This window comes from Oncorhynchus keta, chromosome 18 (assembly GCF_023373465.1).
Source record: "Oncorhynchus keta strain PuntledgeMale-10-30-2019 chromosome 18, Oket_V2, whole genome shotgun sequence".
NCBI lineage: Eukaryota > Metazoa > Chordata > Actinopteri > Salmoniformes > Salmonidae > Oncorhynchus > Oncorhynchus keta.
The window spans coordinates 49,499,643-49,514,048 of record NC_068438.1 but is presented as its reverse complement, the minus strand read 5'-3'; the positions used below and the strand labels follow the sequence as shown (position 1 = coordinate 49,514,048).

Sequence of the window (14,406 nt, the reverse complement as noted above, 5' to 3'; positions counted from 1 at the left end):
CTATACCTTAGATTATTAGATTAATGGGCTATACCTTAGATTATTAGATTAATGGGCTGCACCTTAGATTATTAGATTAATGGGCTATACCTTAGATTATTAGATTAATGGGCTATACCTTAGATTATTAGACTAATGGGCTATACCTTAGATTATTAGATTAATGGGCTGCACCTTAGATTATTAGATTAATGGGCTATACCTTAGATTATTAGATTAATGGGCTATACCTTAGATTATTAGACTAATGGGTTATACCTTAGATTATTAGATTAATGGGCTATACCTTAGATTATTAGATTAATGGGCTATACCTTAGATTATTAGATTAATGGGCTATGCCTTAGATTATTTGATTAATGGGCTATACCTTAGATTATTAGATTAATGGGCTATACCTTAGATTATTAGATTAATGGGCTGCACCTTAGATTATTAGATTAATGGGCTATACCTTAGATTATTAGATTAATGGGCTATACCTTAGATTATTAGACTAATGGGCTATACCTTAGATTATTAGACTAATGGGCTATACCATAGATTATTAGATTAATGGGCTATACCTTAGATTATTCGATTAATGGGCTATACCTTAGATTATTAGATTAATGGGCTATACCTTAGATTATTAGACTAATGGGCTGCACCTTAGATTATTAGACTAATGGGCTGCACCTTAGATTATTAGACTAATGGGCTATACCTTAGATTATTAGACTAATGGGCTATACCTTAGATTATTAGACTAATGGGCTGCACCTTAGATTATTGGATTCTGATCGTTGTTACTGTTCCAGATGATAATGATGCTAATATAATAATAATTCATTAATAATAATATAATAATTTGTGTGAATAATACATTAAGTACACAAAGGAAACCTTGTGTTGCATTCTCCCCTGTCCAGTAGCTTTGTGTGTGTTTAACACTGTGTCTCCCTGTGTATCTCCCCGCGTGGCACGGCTCTCCTATCTCCCTACTAGCCTGCTAGGCTCCATGTTCCCCATGCCTCGTGTCATCTGGGCCATGGCTCAGGACGGACTCCTCTTCAAGAGTCTGGCCCAGATCAGCGACCGAACCAAAACCCCTCTAATCGCTACAGTAACCTCTGGAATGGTGGCAGGTGAGACTAGAACCCTTTCTAACCAGTTAAACCACTAACAGGGCTGTTAACCTCAACCCCCCCTTTACAGCTCCCTCCCTACAGGAACCAACCAATGCTAGCGCTGTTTCCCTGGTTACCTCAACATGCTACTGTTCACAGTGCACCTGCTCAGAAGACCTGACCAAACCTAGAAAAACTGTGGATAGACCAGGGGTATTCAAATCTTACCCTTGGGGTACGGAGTACGACAGATTTTATTACCCTGGGGGTACGGAGTTCTACTGATATTATTACCCTGGGGGTACGGAGTACTACTGATATTATTACCCTTGGGGTACGGAGTACGACAGATTTTATTACCCTGGGCCTAGGGGTACGGAGTACTACTGATGTTATAACCCTAGGGGTACGGAGTACGACAGATTTTATTACCCTGGGCCTAGGGGTACGGAGTACGACAGATTTTATAACCCTGGGCCAAGGGGTACGGAGTACTACTGATATTATTACCCTTGGGGTACGGAGTACGACAGATTTTATTACCCTGGGCCTAGGGGTACGGAGTACTACTGATGTTATTACCCTAGGGGTACGGAGTACTACTGATATTATAACCCTGGGGGTACGGAGTACTACTGATATTATTACCCTGGGGGTACGGAGTACTACTGATATTATTACCCTGGGCCTAGGGGTACGGAGTACTACTGATATTATTACCCTGGGGGTATGGAGTACTACTGATATTATTACCCTGGGCCTAGGGGTACGGAGTACTACTGATATTATTACCCTGGGGGTACGGAGTACTACTGATATTATTACCCTGGGCCTAGGGGTACGGAGTACTACTGATATTATTACCCTGGGGGTACGGAGTACTACTGATATTATTACCCTGGGAAGACTGCTGGTGTCCCAGGTACTAAATTGTACCCTAATTAAAGGGGAAGAATGCTGGTGTCCCAGGTCTAAACCAGTCCCTAATTGGGGGGGAAGACTGCTGGTGTCCCAGGTCTAAACCAGTCCCTAATTATTATGGGGAAGAATGCTGGTGTCCCAGGTCTAAACCAGTCCCTAATTAAAGGGGAAGACTGCTGGTGTCCCAGGTCTAAACCAGTCCCTAATTAATGGGAAGAATGCTGGTGTCCCAGGTCTAAACCAGTCCCTAATTAAAGGTGCTGAAGACTGCTGATATTGGTGCTGGTCCCAGGTCTAAACCAGTCCCTGATATTAAATGGGAAGAATGCTGGTGTCCCAGGTCTAAACCTGTCCCTAATTAAAGGGGAAGAATGCTGGTGTCCCAGGTCTAAACCAGTCCCTAATTACCCTGGGGGGAAGAATGCTGGTGTAGTCCCCTGGAAGTCAGAGTACCTGAGTATTAATTAAAGGGGAAGAATGCTGGTGTCCCAGGTCTAAACCAGTCCCTAATTAAAGGGGAAGACTGCTGGTGTCCCAGGTCTAAACCTGTCCCTAATTAAAGGGGAAGAATGCTGGTGTCCTGTGTCTAAACCAGTCCCTAATTAAAGGGGAAGAATGCTGGTGTCCCAGGTCTAAACCTGTCCCTAATTAAAGGGGAAGAATGCTGGTGTCCTGTGTCTAAACCAGTCCCTAATTAAAGGGGAAGAATGCTGGTGTCCTGTGTCTAAACCTGTCCCTAATTAAAGGGGAAGACTGCTGGTGTCCCAGGTCTAAACCAGTCCCTAATTAAAGGGGAAGACTGCTGGTGTCCCAGGTCTAAACCAGTCCCTAATTAAAGGGGAAGAATGCTGGTGTCCCAGGTCTAAACCTGTCCCTAATTAAAGGGGAAGAATGCTGGTGTCCCAGGTCTAAACCAGTCCCTAATTAAAGGGGAAGAATGCTGGTGTCCTGTGTCTAAACCAGTCCCTAATTAAAGGGGAAGACTGCTGGTGTCCCAGGTCTAAACCAGTCCCAAATTAAAGGGGAAGAATGCTGGTGTCCCAGGTCTAAACCAGTCCCTAATTAAAGGGGAAGACTGCTGGTGTCCCAGGTCTAAACCTGTCCCTAATTAAAGGGGAAGAATTCTGGTGTCCCAGGTCTAAACCTGCCCCTAATTAAAGGGGAAGAATTCTGGTGTCCCAGGTCTAAACCAGTCCCTAATTAAAGGGGAAGAATGCTGGTGTCCTGTGTCTAAACCAGTCCCTAATTAAAGGGGAAGACTGCTGGTGTCCCAGGTCTAAACCTGTCCCTAATTAAAGGGGAAGAATTCTGGTGTCCCAGGTCTAAACCTGTCCCTAATTAAAGGGGAAGAATTCTGGTGTCCCAGGTCTAAACCAGTCCCTAATTAAAGTGGAATAATGCTGGTGTCCTGTGTCTAAACCAGTCCCTAATTAAAGGGGAAGACTGCTGGTGTCCCAGGTCTAAACCTGTCCCTAATTAAAGGGGAAGAATTCTGGTGTCCCAGGTCTAAACCTGTCCCTAATTAAAGGGGAAGAATTCTGGTGTCCCAGGTCTAAACCAGTCCCTAATTAAAGGGGAAGAATTCTGGTGTCCCAGGTCTAAACCTGTCCCTAATTAAAGGGGAATAATTCTGGTGTCCCAGGTCTAAACCTGTCCCTAATTAAAGGGGAAGAATTCTGGTGTCCCAGGTCTAAACCAGTCCCTAATTAAAGGGGAAGAATTCTGGTGTCCCAGGTCTAAACCTGTCCCTAATTAAAGGGGAAGAATGCTGGTGTCCCAGGTCTAAACCAGTCCTTAATTAAAGGGGAAGAATTTGAATTTGAGGGGATTCTATATCTATGGGAGCTACACTTATCTTACCTGCTCTACATGTTTATTACGGGCAGACAGATCCTAAGGCTCTGAGGTTCTGTGTGTCTGGGAGGTGCACTGGGAACTGCAGCAGTTGAAACCATGTGTCTGGACTTCATGGAGAGTCTTTTTTGGGTTATAAATCTTTGCCCCCTTCCTCCTCCTCCTCCTCCCACCCCTGGCCTCTCCTCTTCCTCCTCCTCCTCCACCCCTGGCCTCTCCTCTTCCTCCTCCTCCTCCACCCCTGGCCTCTCCTCTTCCACCTCCTCCTCCCTCTCTTCTTCCTCCTCCTCCTCTACCCCTGGCCTCTCCTCTTCCTCCTCCTCCTCCTCCACCCCTGGCCTCTCCTCTTCCACCTCCTCCTCCCTCTCTTCTTCCTCCTCCTCCTCCCACCCCTGGCCTCTCCTCTTCCTCCTCCTCCCTCTCTTCTTCCTCCTCCTCCTCCACCCCTGGCCTCTCCTCTTCCACCTCCTCCTCCCTCTCTTCTTCCTCCTCCTCCTCTACCCCTGGCCTCTCCTCTTCCTCCACCCCTGGCCTCTCCTCTTCCTCCACCTCCTCTTCTGACCTCTCCTCTTCTCCTCCTCCTCCACCCCTGGCCTCTCCTCTTCCTCCTCCCTCTCCTCTACTCCTCCCTCTCCTCTACTCCTCCCTCTCCTCTACTCCTGGCCTCTTCCTCCACCTCGTCCTCCTCCACCCCTGGCCTTTCCTCTTCCTCCTCCCTCTCCTCTACTCCTCCCTCTCCTCTACTCCTCCCTCTCCTCTACTCCTGGCCTCTTCCTCCACCTCGTCCTCCTCCACCCCTGGCCTCTCCTCTTCCTCCTCCCTCTCCTCTACTCCTCCCTCTCCTCTACTCCTCCCTCTCCTCTACTCCTGGCCTCTTCCTCCTCCTCCCCTGTTCTCTCCTCTTCCTCCTCCACCCCTGACCTCTCCTCTTCCTCCACCTCCTCCTCCACCCCTGGCCTCTCCTCTTCCTCCACCTCCTCCTCCTCCACCCCTGACCTCTCCTCTTCCTCCACCTCCTCCTCCACCCCTGGCCTCTCCTCTTCCTCCACCTCCTCCTCCTCCACCCCTGGCCTCTCCTCTACTCCTCCCTCTCCTCTACTCCTCCCTCTCCTCTACTCCTGGCCTCTTCCTCTACCTCCTCCTCCCTCTCCTCTACTCCTCCCTCCTCTACTCCTCCCTCTCCCCCTCCCCTCCTATAGCCTTCTAGGCTCCATGTTTCCTCTACCTCGTATAATCTTTGCCATGGCCCGCGATGGTCTCCTCTTCTCCTTTCTGGCCAAGGTCAGTGAGAGGAAGTCGCCAATCAACTCCACCATTGCGTCAGGTTTCATGTCCGGTAAGACTGTGCTAGAGGTCAAGGGTTAAGCTCAGAGCTGATCTGTATCTGGCAGTAACAAGCCTATGCCCACCCGAGGAGGAGAGAGGGGTGTAGCAGACAGAGACCTTAGGTTGAAGGGACCTGAGGAGGAGAAAGGGGGGTGGCAGACAGAGACCTTAGGTTGAAGGAACCTGAGGAGGAGAGAGATGTAGCAGACAGAGACCTTAGGTTGAAGGGACCTGAGGAGGAGAGAGGGGGGTAGCAGACAGAGACCTTAGGTTGAAGGGACCTGAGGAGGAGAGAGATGTAGCAGACAGAGACCTTAGGTTGAAGGGACCTGAGGAGGAGAGAGATGTAGCAGACAGAGACCTTAGGTTGAAGGAACCTGAGGAGGAGAGAGGGGGGTAGCAGACAGAGACCTTAGGTTGAAGGAACCTGAGGAGGAGAGAGGGGGGTAGCAGACAGAGACCTTAGGTTGAAGGGACCTGAGGAGGAGAGAGATGTAGCAGACAGAGACCTTAGGTTGAAGGGACCTGAGGAGGAGAGAGATGTAGCAGACAGAGACCTTAGGTTGAAGGAACCTGAGGAGGAGAGAGGGGGGTAGCAGACAGAGACCTTAGGTTGAAGGGACCTGAGGAGGAGAGAGATGTAGCAGACAGAGACCTTAGGTTGAAGGGACCTGAGGAGGAGAGAGATGTAGCAGACAGAGACCTTAGGTTGAAGGGACCTGAGGAGGAGAGAGGGGGGTAGCAGACAGAGACCTTAGGTTGAAGGAACCTGAGGAGGAGAGAGGGGGGTAGCAGACAGAGACCTTAGGTTGAAGGGACCTGAGGAGGAGAGAGATGTAGCAGACAGAGACCTTAGGTTGAAGGGACCTGAGGAGGAGAGAGATGTAGCAGACAGAGTCCTTAGGTTGAAGGGACCTGAGGAGGAGAGAGATGTAGCAGACAGAGTCCTTAGGTTGAAGGGACTAAAGAGAACTGTGATTTAGTTAAGAACAAGTAAAACATCATGTGAAACAGACAGTCCATTAGTCTCGACTCTTCAAAAGTTTGAGAAATGCTGCCGTTTCTCTTCATTATTTTCTGTATGTGAATTGAAGGTGACTACTGTATGTCTAGCCTACTGTCTAGTCTACTGTCTAGCCTACTGTACTAGCCTACTGTCTAGCCTACTGTCTAGTCTACTGTACTAGTCTACTGTCTAGCAGACAGAGCCTACTGTCTGAAGGGCCTACTGAGGAGAGAGCCTACTGGGTAGCCAGACAGAGACCTGTAGGCCTGACTGGGCCTACTGAGCCTACTGGAGTCTACTGTACTAGTCTACTGTCAGCCTACAGTCTAGCCTACTGTACTAGTCTACTGTCTAGCCTACTGTCTAGCCTACTGTACTAGGAGAGAGTCTACTGTCTAGCCTACTGTCTAGTCTACTGTACTAGTCTACTGTCTAGCCTACTGTCTAGTCTACTGAAGTCTACTGTCTAGCCTACTGTCTAGCCTACTGTACTAGCCCTGCTCAGCCTACTGTACTAACCACTGTCTAGTCTGCTGTACTAGTCTACTGAAGCCTACTGTCTAGCCTACTGTACTAAACTGTACTAGTCTACTGTGAAGCCTACTGTCTAGTCTACTGTACTAGTCTACTGTCTAGCCTACTGTCTAGTCTACTGTACTAGTCTACTGTCTAGCCTACTGTCTAGTCTACTGTCTAGTCTACTGTCTAGCCTACTGTCTAGCCTACTGTACTAGCCTACTGTCTAGCCTACTGTCTAGCCTACTGTCTAGCCTACTGTACTAGCCTACTGTCTAGCCTACTGTACTAGCCTACTGTCTAGTCTACTGTACTAGTCTACTGTCTAGCTACTGTCTAGCCTACTGTCTAGCCTACTGTACTAGTCTACTGTCTAGCCTACTGTCTAGTCTACTGTCTAGTCTACTGTAGCCGACTGTAGCCTACTGTCTAGTCTACTGTACTAGTCTACTGTCTAGCCTACTGTCTAGCCTACTGTACTAGTCTACTGTCTAGCCTACTGTCTAGTCTACTGTCTAGCCTACTGTACTAGCCTACTGTCTAGCCAACTGTACTAGTCTACTGTCTAGCCTACTGTACTAGCCTACTGTCTAGCCTACTGTACTAGCCTACTGTCTAGCCTACTGTACTAGCCTACTGTCTAGCCTACTGTACTAGCCTACTGTCTAGCCTACTGTACTAGCCTACTGTCTAGTCTACTGTCTAGCCTACTGTCTAGTCTACTGTACTAGTCTACTGTCTAGCCTACTGTCTAGTCTACTGTACTAGTCTACTGTCTAGCCTACTGTCTAGTCTACTGTACTAGTCTACTGTCTAGCCTACTGTCTAGCCTACTGTACTAGCCTACTGTCTAGCCTACTGTCTAGCCTACTGTCTAGCCTACTGTACTAGCCTACTGTCTAGCCTACTGTACTAACCTACTGTCTAGTCTACTGTACTAGTCTACTGTCTAGCCTACTGTCTAGCCTACTGTACTAGCCTACTGTACTAGTCTACTGTCTAGCCTACTGTCTAGTCTACTGTCTAGTCTACTGTCTAGCCGACTGTCTAGCCTACTGTACTAGTCTACTGTCTAGTCTACTGTCTAGCCGACTGTCTAGCCTACTGTACTAGTCTACTGTCTAGCCTACTGTCTAGTCTACTGTCTAGCCTACTGTACTAGCCTACTGTCTAGCCAACTGTACTAGTCTACTGTCTAGCCTACTGTACTAGCCTACTGTCTAGCCTACTGTACTAGCCTACTGTCTAGCCTACTGTACTAGCCTACTGTCTAGCCTACTGTACTAGCCTACTGTCTAGCCTACTGTCTAGTCTACTGTACTAGTCTACTGTACTAGCCTACTGTCTAGCCTACTGTACTAGCCTACTGTCTAGCCTACTGTACTAGCCTACTGTCTAGCCTACTGTACTAGCCTACTGTCTAGCCTACTGTCTAGTCTACTGTACTAGCCTACTGTACTAGTCTACTGTACTAGCCTACTGTCTAGTCTACTGTACTAGTCTACTGTCTAGCCTACTGTCTAACCTACTGTCTAGTCTACTTTACTAGTCTACTGTCTACTCTACTGTACTAGTCTACTGTCTAGCCTACTGTACTAGCCTACTGTCTAGTCTACTGTCTAGCCGACTGTCTAGTCTACTGTACTAGTCTACTGTCTACTCTACTGTCTAGCCTACTGTCTAGTCTACTGTCTACTCTACTGTACTAGTCTACTGTCTAGCCTACTGTACTAGCCGACTGTCTAGCCGACTGTCTAGTCTACTGTACTAGCCTACTGTCTAGTCTACTGTCTAGTCTACTGTACTAGCCTACTGTACTAGCCTACTGTCTAGTCTACTGTCTAGCCTACTGTCTAGTCTACTGTACTAGCCTACTGTCTAGTCTACTGTCTAGCCTACTGTCTAGTCTACTGTACTAGCCTACTGTACTAGTCTACTGTACTAGCCTACTGTCTAGTCTACTGTACTAGTCTACTGTCTAGCCTACTGTCTAGCCTACTGTCTAGTCTACTTTACTAGTCTACTGTCTACTCTACTGTACTAGTCTACTGTCTAGCCTACTGTACTAGTCTACTGTCTAGCCGACTGTCTAGCCGACTGTCTAGTCTACTGTACTAGTCTACTGTACTAGCCTACTGTCTAGCCTACTGTACTAGCCTACTGTCTAGCCTACTGTACTAGCCTACTGTCTAGCCTACTGTACTAGCCTACTGTCTAGCCTACTGTCTAGTCTACTGTACTAGCCTACTGTACTAGTCTACTGTACTAGCCTACTGTCTAGTCTACTGTACTAGTCTACTGTCTAGCCTACTGTCTAGCCTACTGTCTAGTCTACTTTACTAGTCTACTGTCTACTCTACTGTACTAGTCTACTGTACTAGTCTACTGTACTAGTCTACTGTCTAGCCTACTGTACTAGCCTACTGTACTAGCCTACTGTCTAGCCTACTGTACTAGCCTACTGTCTAGTCTACTGTCTAGCCTACTGTACTAGCCTACTGTCTACTCTACTGTCTAGCCTACTGTACTAGCCTACTGTCTAGTCTACTGTCTAGCCGACTGTCTAGCCTACTGTCTAGACTACTGTACTAGTCTACTGTCTAGCCTACTGTCTAGCCTACTGTCTAGCCTACTGTACTAGCCTACTGTCTAGCCTACTGTACTAGCCTACTGTCTAGTCTACTGTACTAGTCTACTGTCTAGCCTACTGTACTAGTCTACTGTCTAGCCTACTGTCTAGCCTACTGTACTAGCCTACTGTCTAGCCTACTGTACTAGCCTACTGTCTAGTCTACTGTACTAGTCTACTGTCTAGCCTACTGTCTAGCCTACTGTACTAGCCTACTGTCTAGCCTACTGTACTAGCCTACTGTACTAGCCTACTGTACTAGCCTACTGTACTAGTCTACTGTCTAGCCTACTGTCTAGCCTACTGTACTAGTCTACTGTCTAGCCTACTGTCTAGCCTACTGTACTAGCCTACTGTCTAGCCTACTGTACTAGTCTACTGTCTAGCCTACTGTACTAGTATACTGTCTAGCCTACTGTCTAGTCTACTGTACTAGCCTACTGTCTAGTCTACTGTACTAGCCTACTGTACTAGCCTACTGTCTAGCCTACTGTACTAGCCTACTGTCTAGCCTACTGTACTAGCCTACTGTCTAGCCTACTGTCTAGCCTACTGTACTAGCCTACTGTCTAGCCTACTGTACTAGCCTACTGTCTAGCCTACTGTACTAGCCTACTGTACTAGCCTACTGTCTAGCCTACTGTACTAGCCTACTGTCTAGCCTACTGTACTAGCCTACTGTCTAGTCTACTGTCTAGCCTACTGTCTAGCCTACTGTACTAGCCTACTGTCTAGCCTACTGTACTAGTCTACTGTCTAGCCTACTGTACTAGTATACTGTCTAGCCTACTGTCTAGTCTACTGTACTAGCCTACTGTCTGGCCTACTGTCTAGCCTACTGTACTAGCCTACTGTCTAGCCTACTGTACTAGCCTACTGTCTAGCCTACTGTACTAGCCTACTGTCTAGCCTACTGTCTAGCCTACTGTACTAGCCTACTGCCTAGCCTACTGTACTAGCCTACTGTCTAGCCTACTGTCTAGCCTACTGTACTAGCCTACTGTACTAGCCTACTGTCTAGCCTACTGTACTAGCCTACTGTACTAGCCTACTGTCTAGCCTACTGTACTAGCCTACTGTCTAGCCTACTGTCTAGCCTACTGTACTAGCCTACTGTACTAGCCCACTGTCTAGCCTACTGTACTAGTCTACTGTCTAGCCTACTGTACTAGTCTACTGTCTAGCCTACTGTCTAGGCTACTGTCTAGCCTACTGTACTAACCTACTGTCTAGCCTACTGTACTAGTCTACTGTCTAGTCTACTGTACTAGCCTACTGTCTAGCCTACTGTCTAGTCTACTGTACTAGTCTACTGTCTAGCCTACTGTCTAGTCTACTGTCTAGTCTACTGTACTAGTCTACTGTCTAGCCTACTGTACTAGTCTACTGTCTAGCCTACTGTCTAGTCTACTGTCTAGCCTACTGTACTAGTCTACTGTCTAGTCTACTGTACTAGTCTACTGTACTAGCCTACTGTACTAGTCTACTGTCTAGCCTACTGTCTAGCCTACTGTACTAGCCTACTGTCTAGCTACTGTCTAGCCTACTGTACTAGCCTACTGTCTAGCCTACTGTACTAGCCTACTGTCTAGTCTACTGTACTAGTCTACTGTCTAGCCTACTGTACTAGCCTACTGTCTAGCCTACTGTACTAGCCTACTGTACTAGCCTACTGTCTAGCCTACTGTCTAGCCTACTGTACTAGCCTACTGCCTAGCCTACTGTACTAGCCTACTGTCTAGCCTACTGTCTAGCCTACTGTACTAGCCTACTGTCTAGCCTACTGTACTAGCCTACTGTACTAGCCTACTGTCTAGCCTACTGTACTAGCCTACTGTCTAGCCTACTGTCTAGCCTACTGTACTAGCCTACTGTACTAGCCCACTGTCTAGCCTACTGTACTAGCCTACTGTACTAGTCTACTGTACTAGTCTACTGTCTAGCCTACTGTACTAGCCTACTGTCTAGGCTACTGTCTAGCCTACTGTACTAACCTACTGTCTAGCCTACTGTACTAGTCTACTGTCTAGCCTACTGTACTAGCCTACTGTCTAGCCTACTGTCTAGTCTACTGTACTAGTCTACTGTCTAGCCTACTGTACTAGTCTACTGTCTAGCCTACTGTACTAGTCTACTGTCTAGCCTACTGTCTAGTCTACTGTCTAGTCTACTGTACTAGTCTACTGTCTAGCCTACTGTACTAGTCTACTGTCTAGCCTACTGTCTAGTCTACTGTCTAGCCTACTGTACTAGTCTACTGTCTAGTCTACTGTACTAGTCTACTGTACTAGCCTACTGTACTAGCCTACTGTCTAGCCTACTGTACTAGCCTACTGTCTAGCCTACTGTCTATCCTACTGGTTGCTGTGATACTGTACCGTGACGTGAATATATTGTGTGTAGCATGTTTCACAGGAAATGAAATCATAACGGGCAGTTGTAGAGTCATCATCATGTTCATTCTTACTGTACAGTGCAGATGCCAGAATCAAATACAATCATTTGTTTTGGTGGTTTCCCAGACACAGATCTTAACCTAGTCCTGAAAAACAACTTATTTTAGATGGAGATTCTCCTTTGAGCTTGCTTATGAGTCCAGGAATATCTGTGTCCAGGAACTCCGCCCATGAATGTGTGCATTGGCTTGTATTTTAAACAGGGTTATTCTGGGATAGATCCTGTCATATTTCTTAATGGTCTTTGACTCCTTCCTACAGCGGTGATGGCCTTCCTGTTTGACCTGAAAGACCTGGTTGATCTGATGTCTATCGGCACCCTGCTAGCCTACACCTTAGTGGCAGCCTGTGTTCTAGTACTCAGGTTAGTACCCTACATATTACACCCTGCACCCTGCTAGCCTACACCTTAGTGGCAGCCTGTGTTCTAGTACTCAGGTTAGTACCCTACATATTACACCCTGCACCCTGCTAGCCTACACCTTAGTGTGTTCAGTACCAGGTTGTACCCTACATATTACACCCTGTTAGCCACACCTTAGTGGCAGCCTGTGTTCTAGTACTTAGTACTCAGGTTAGTACCCTACATACTACACCCTGCACCCTGCTAGCCTACACCTTAGTGGCAGCCTGTGTTCTAGTACTCAGGTTAGTACCCTACATACTACACCCTGCATAGCCTACACCTTAGTGGCACCCAGGTTAGCACCCTGCTAGCCTACACCTTAGTGGCAGCCTGTGTTCTAGTACTCAGGTTAGCCTACACCTTAGTGGCAGCCTGTGTTCTAGTATATAGTACACCCTGCACCTAGTACTCAGGTTAGTACCCTACATACTACACCCTGCTAGCCTACACCTTAGTGGCAGCCTGTGTTCTAGTACTCAGGTTAGTACCCTACATACTACACCCTGCACCCTGCTAGCCTACACCTTAGTGGCAGCCTGTGTTCTAGTACTCAGGTTAGTACCCTACATACTACACCCTGCACCCTGCTAGCCTACACCTTAGTGGCAGCCTGTGTTCTAGTACTCAGGTTAGTACCCTACATACTACACCCTGCACCCTGCTAGCCTACACCTTAGTGGCAGCCTGTGTTCTAGTACTCAGGTTAGTACCCTACATACTACACCCTGCACCCTGCTAGCCTACACCTTAGTGGCAGCCTGTGTTCTCATACTCAGGTTAGTATCTGCATGGATGATCAGTTCTTGGATCCATAGCTCTGTCTGAATTTCAGTGGTTGCATTTATTCAATAGGTGGCAGCTTACTGTTTTGCCTCTTTAATGTGGCTATTCTTTCTGTCCTGCAGGTACCAGCCAGAGCAATCCAGTATGGCCTATCGGATGGCTTCTACGCTGGACGAGCCAGACACCTTAGAGTCCATTAACGAGGGCAGTGTGGGGATCCTGCCGGGAGCAGAGGAGGTGTTCTGTGCCAAAAACCTGTTGTTCCCTCACAACACAGAACCCAACAACCTGTCTGGCTTCGTAGTCAACATCTGTACCAGTACATTAGGTAAGACACACACACACACACACACACACACACACACACACACACACACACACACACACACACACACACACACACACACACACACACACACACACACACACACACACACACACACACACACAGGCAGACTCACACACACACATCTATTCAGTTTTGTCCCTGTAGGAGTGTTAGTTCTGGTCACCTCCGTCTCGTCCTTACTGTCTCTGTGTCTGTCTCTCTCCCTGCAGGAGTGTTAGTTCTGGTCACCTCCGTCTCGTCCTTACTGTCTCTGTGTCTGTCTCTCTCCCTGCAGGAGTGTTAGTTCTGGTCACCTCCGTCTCGTCCTTACTGTCTCTGTGTCTGTCTCTCTCCCTGCAGGAGTGTTAGTTCTGGTCACCTCCGTCTCGTCCTTACTGTCTCTGTGTCTGTCTCTCTCCCTGCAGGAGTGTTAGTTCTGGTCACCTCCGTCTCGTCCTTACTGTCTCTGTGTCTGTCTCTCTCCCTGCAGGAGTGTTAGCTCTATTTCACCTCCGTCTGGCAGTCCTTACTGTCTCTGTGTCAGTCTCTCTCCCTGCAGGAGTGTTAGTTCTGGTCACCTTCAAGTCTATGTCCCTCAGCTGTCTCTGTGTCTGTCTCTCTCCCTGTAGGAGTGTTAGTTTGGTCACCTCCGTCTCGTCCTCCTGTCTCTGTGTCTGTCTCTCTCCCTGCACGAGTGTTCAGCTCTGGTCACCTCCGTCTCACGTCCTTACTGTCTCTGTGTCTCTCCTCTCTCCTCAGGAGTGTTAGCTCTGGTCACCTCCGTCTCCTCCTCCTTCCTGTCCCTCTGCCTCCTCCCTCTCCCTGCAGGGTGTTAGTTCTGGTCCCTGGCCAGTATGTTTACTGTCTCTGTTCCTGATGTGTCTCCCTGTAGGAGGAACCTGGTCACTTCTCTTTCTGGATGATCATAGGTACTGTCTCTTATCTGTCTCTCTCCCTACAGGAGTTTATCTGGTCACCTCCGTATATATCCTTACTTCTCTGTACTGTCTATCTCCCTGCAGGATTTATCTGGTCACCTCCGTCTATACCTTACTGTCTCTGTGTCTGTCTC

At 47.7% G+C, this 14,406-nt stretch overlaps 1 protein-coding gene and 1 long non-coding RNA gene across 3 annotated transcripts in view; one reads left to right on the top strand and one right to left on the bottom strand.

Annotated features, from left to right (window-relative positions):
• The window catches only part of LOC127908887 (high affinity cationic amino acid transporter 1-like), a 29,202-nt gene that overhangs the window by 6,910 nt on the left and 7,886 nt on the right, over window positions 1–14,406 (top strand). Inside the window, exons 6-8 of one of the 2 annotated variants that reach the window (XM_052468702.1) lie at window positions 5,084–5,220; window positions 12,079–12,181; window positions 13,129–13,334. In XM_052468702.1, coding sequence (XP_052324662.1) covers window positions 5,084–5,220; window positions 12,079–12,181; window positions 13,129–13,334 — 446 coding nt within the window. Of the gene's footprint in view, window positions 1–987; window positions 1,128–5,083; window positions 5,221–12,078; window positions 12,182–13,128; window positions 13,335–14,406 lie in introns of both variants that reach the window. The other variant, XM_052468701.1, reaches the window with a different exon arrangement.
• Window positions 2,510–3,169, bottom strand: LOC127908888 (uncharacterized). Its single transcript, XR_008068897.1, has 4 exons — window positions 2,991–3,169; window positions 2,807–2,898; window positions 2,623–2,668; window positions 2,510–2,576 (listed from the first exon to the last, which is right to left on the bottom strand). It is a non-coding gene; the product is annotated as an uncharacterized LOC127908888 (long non-coding RNA).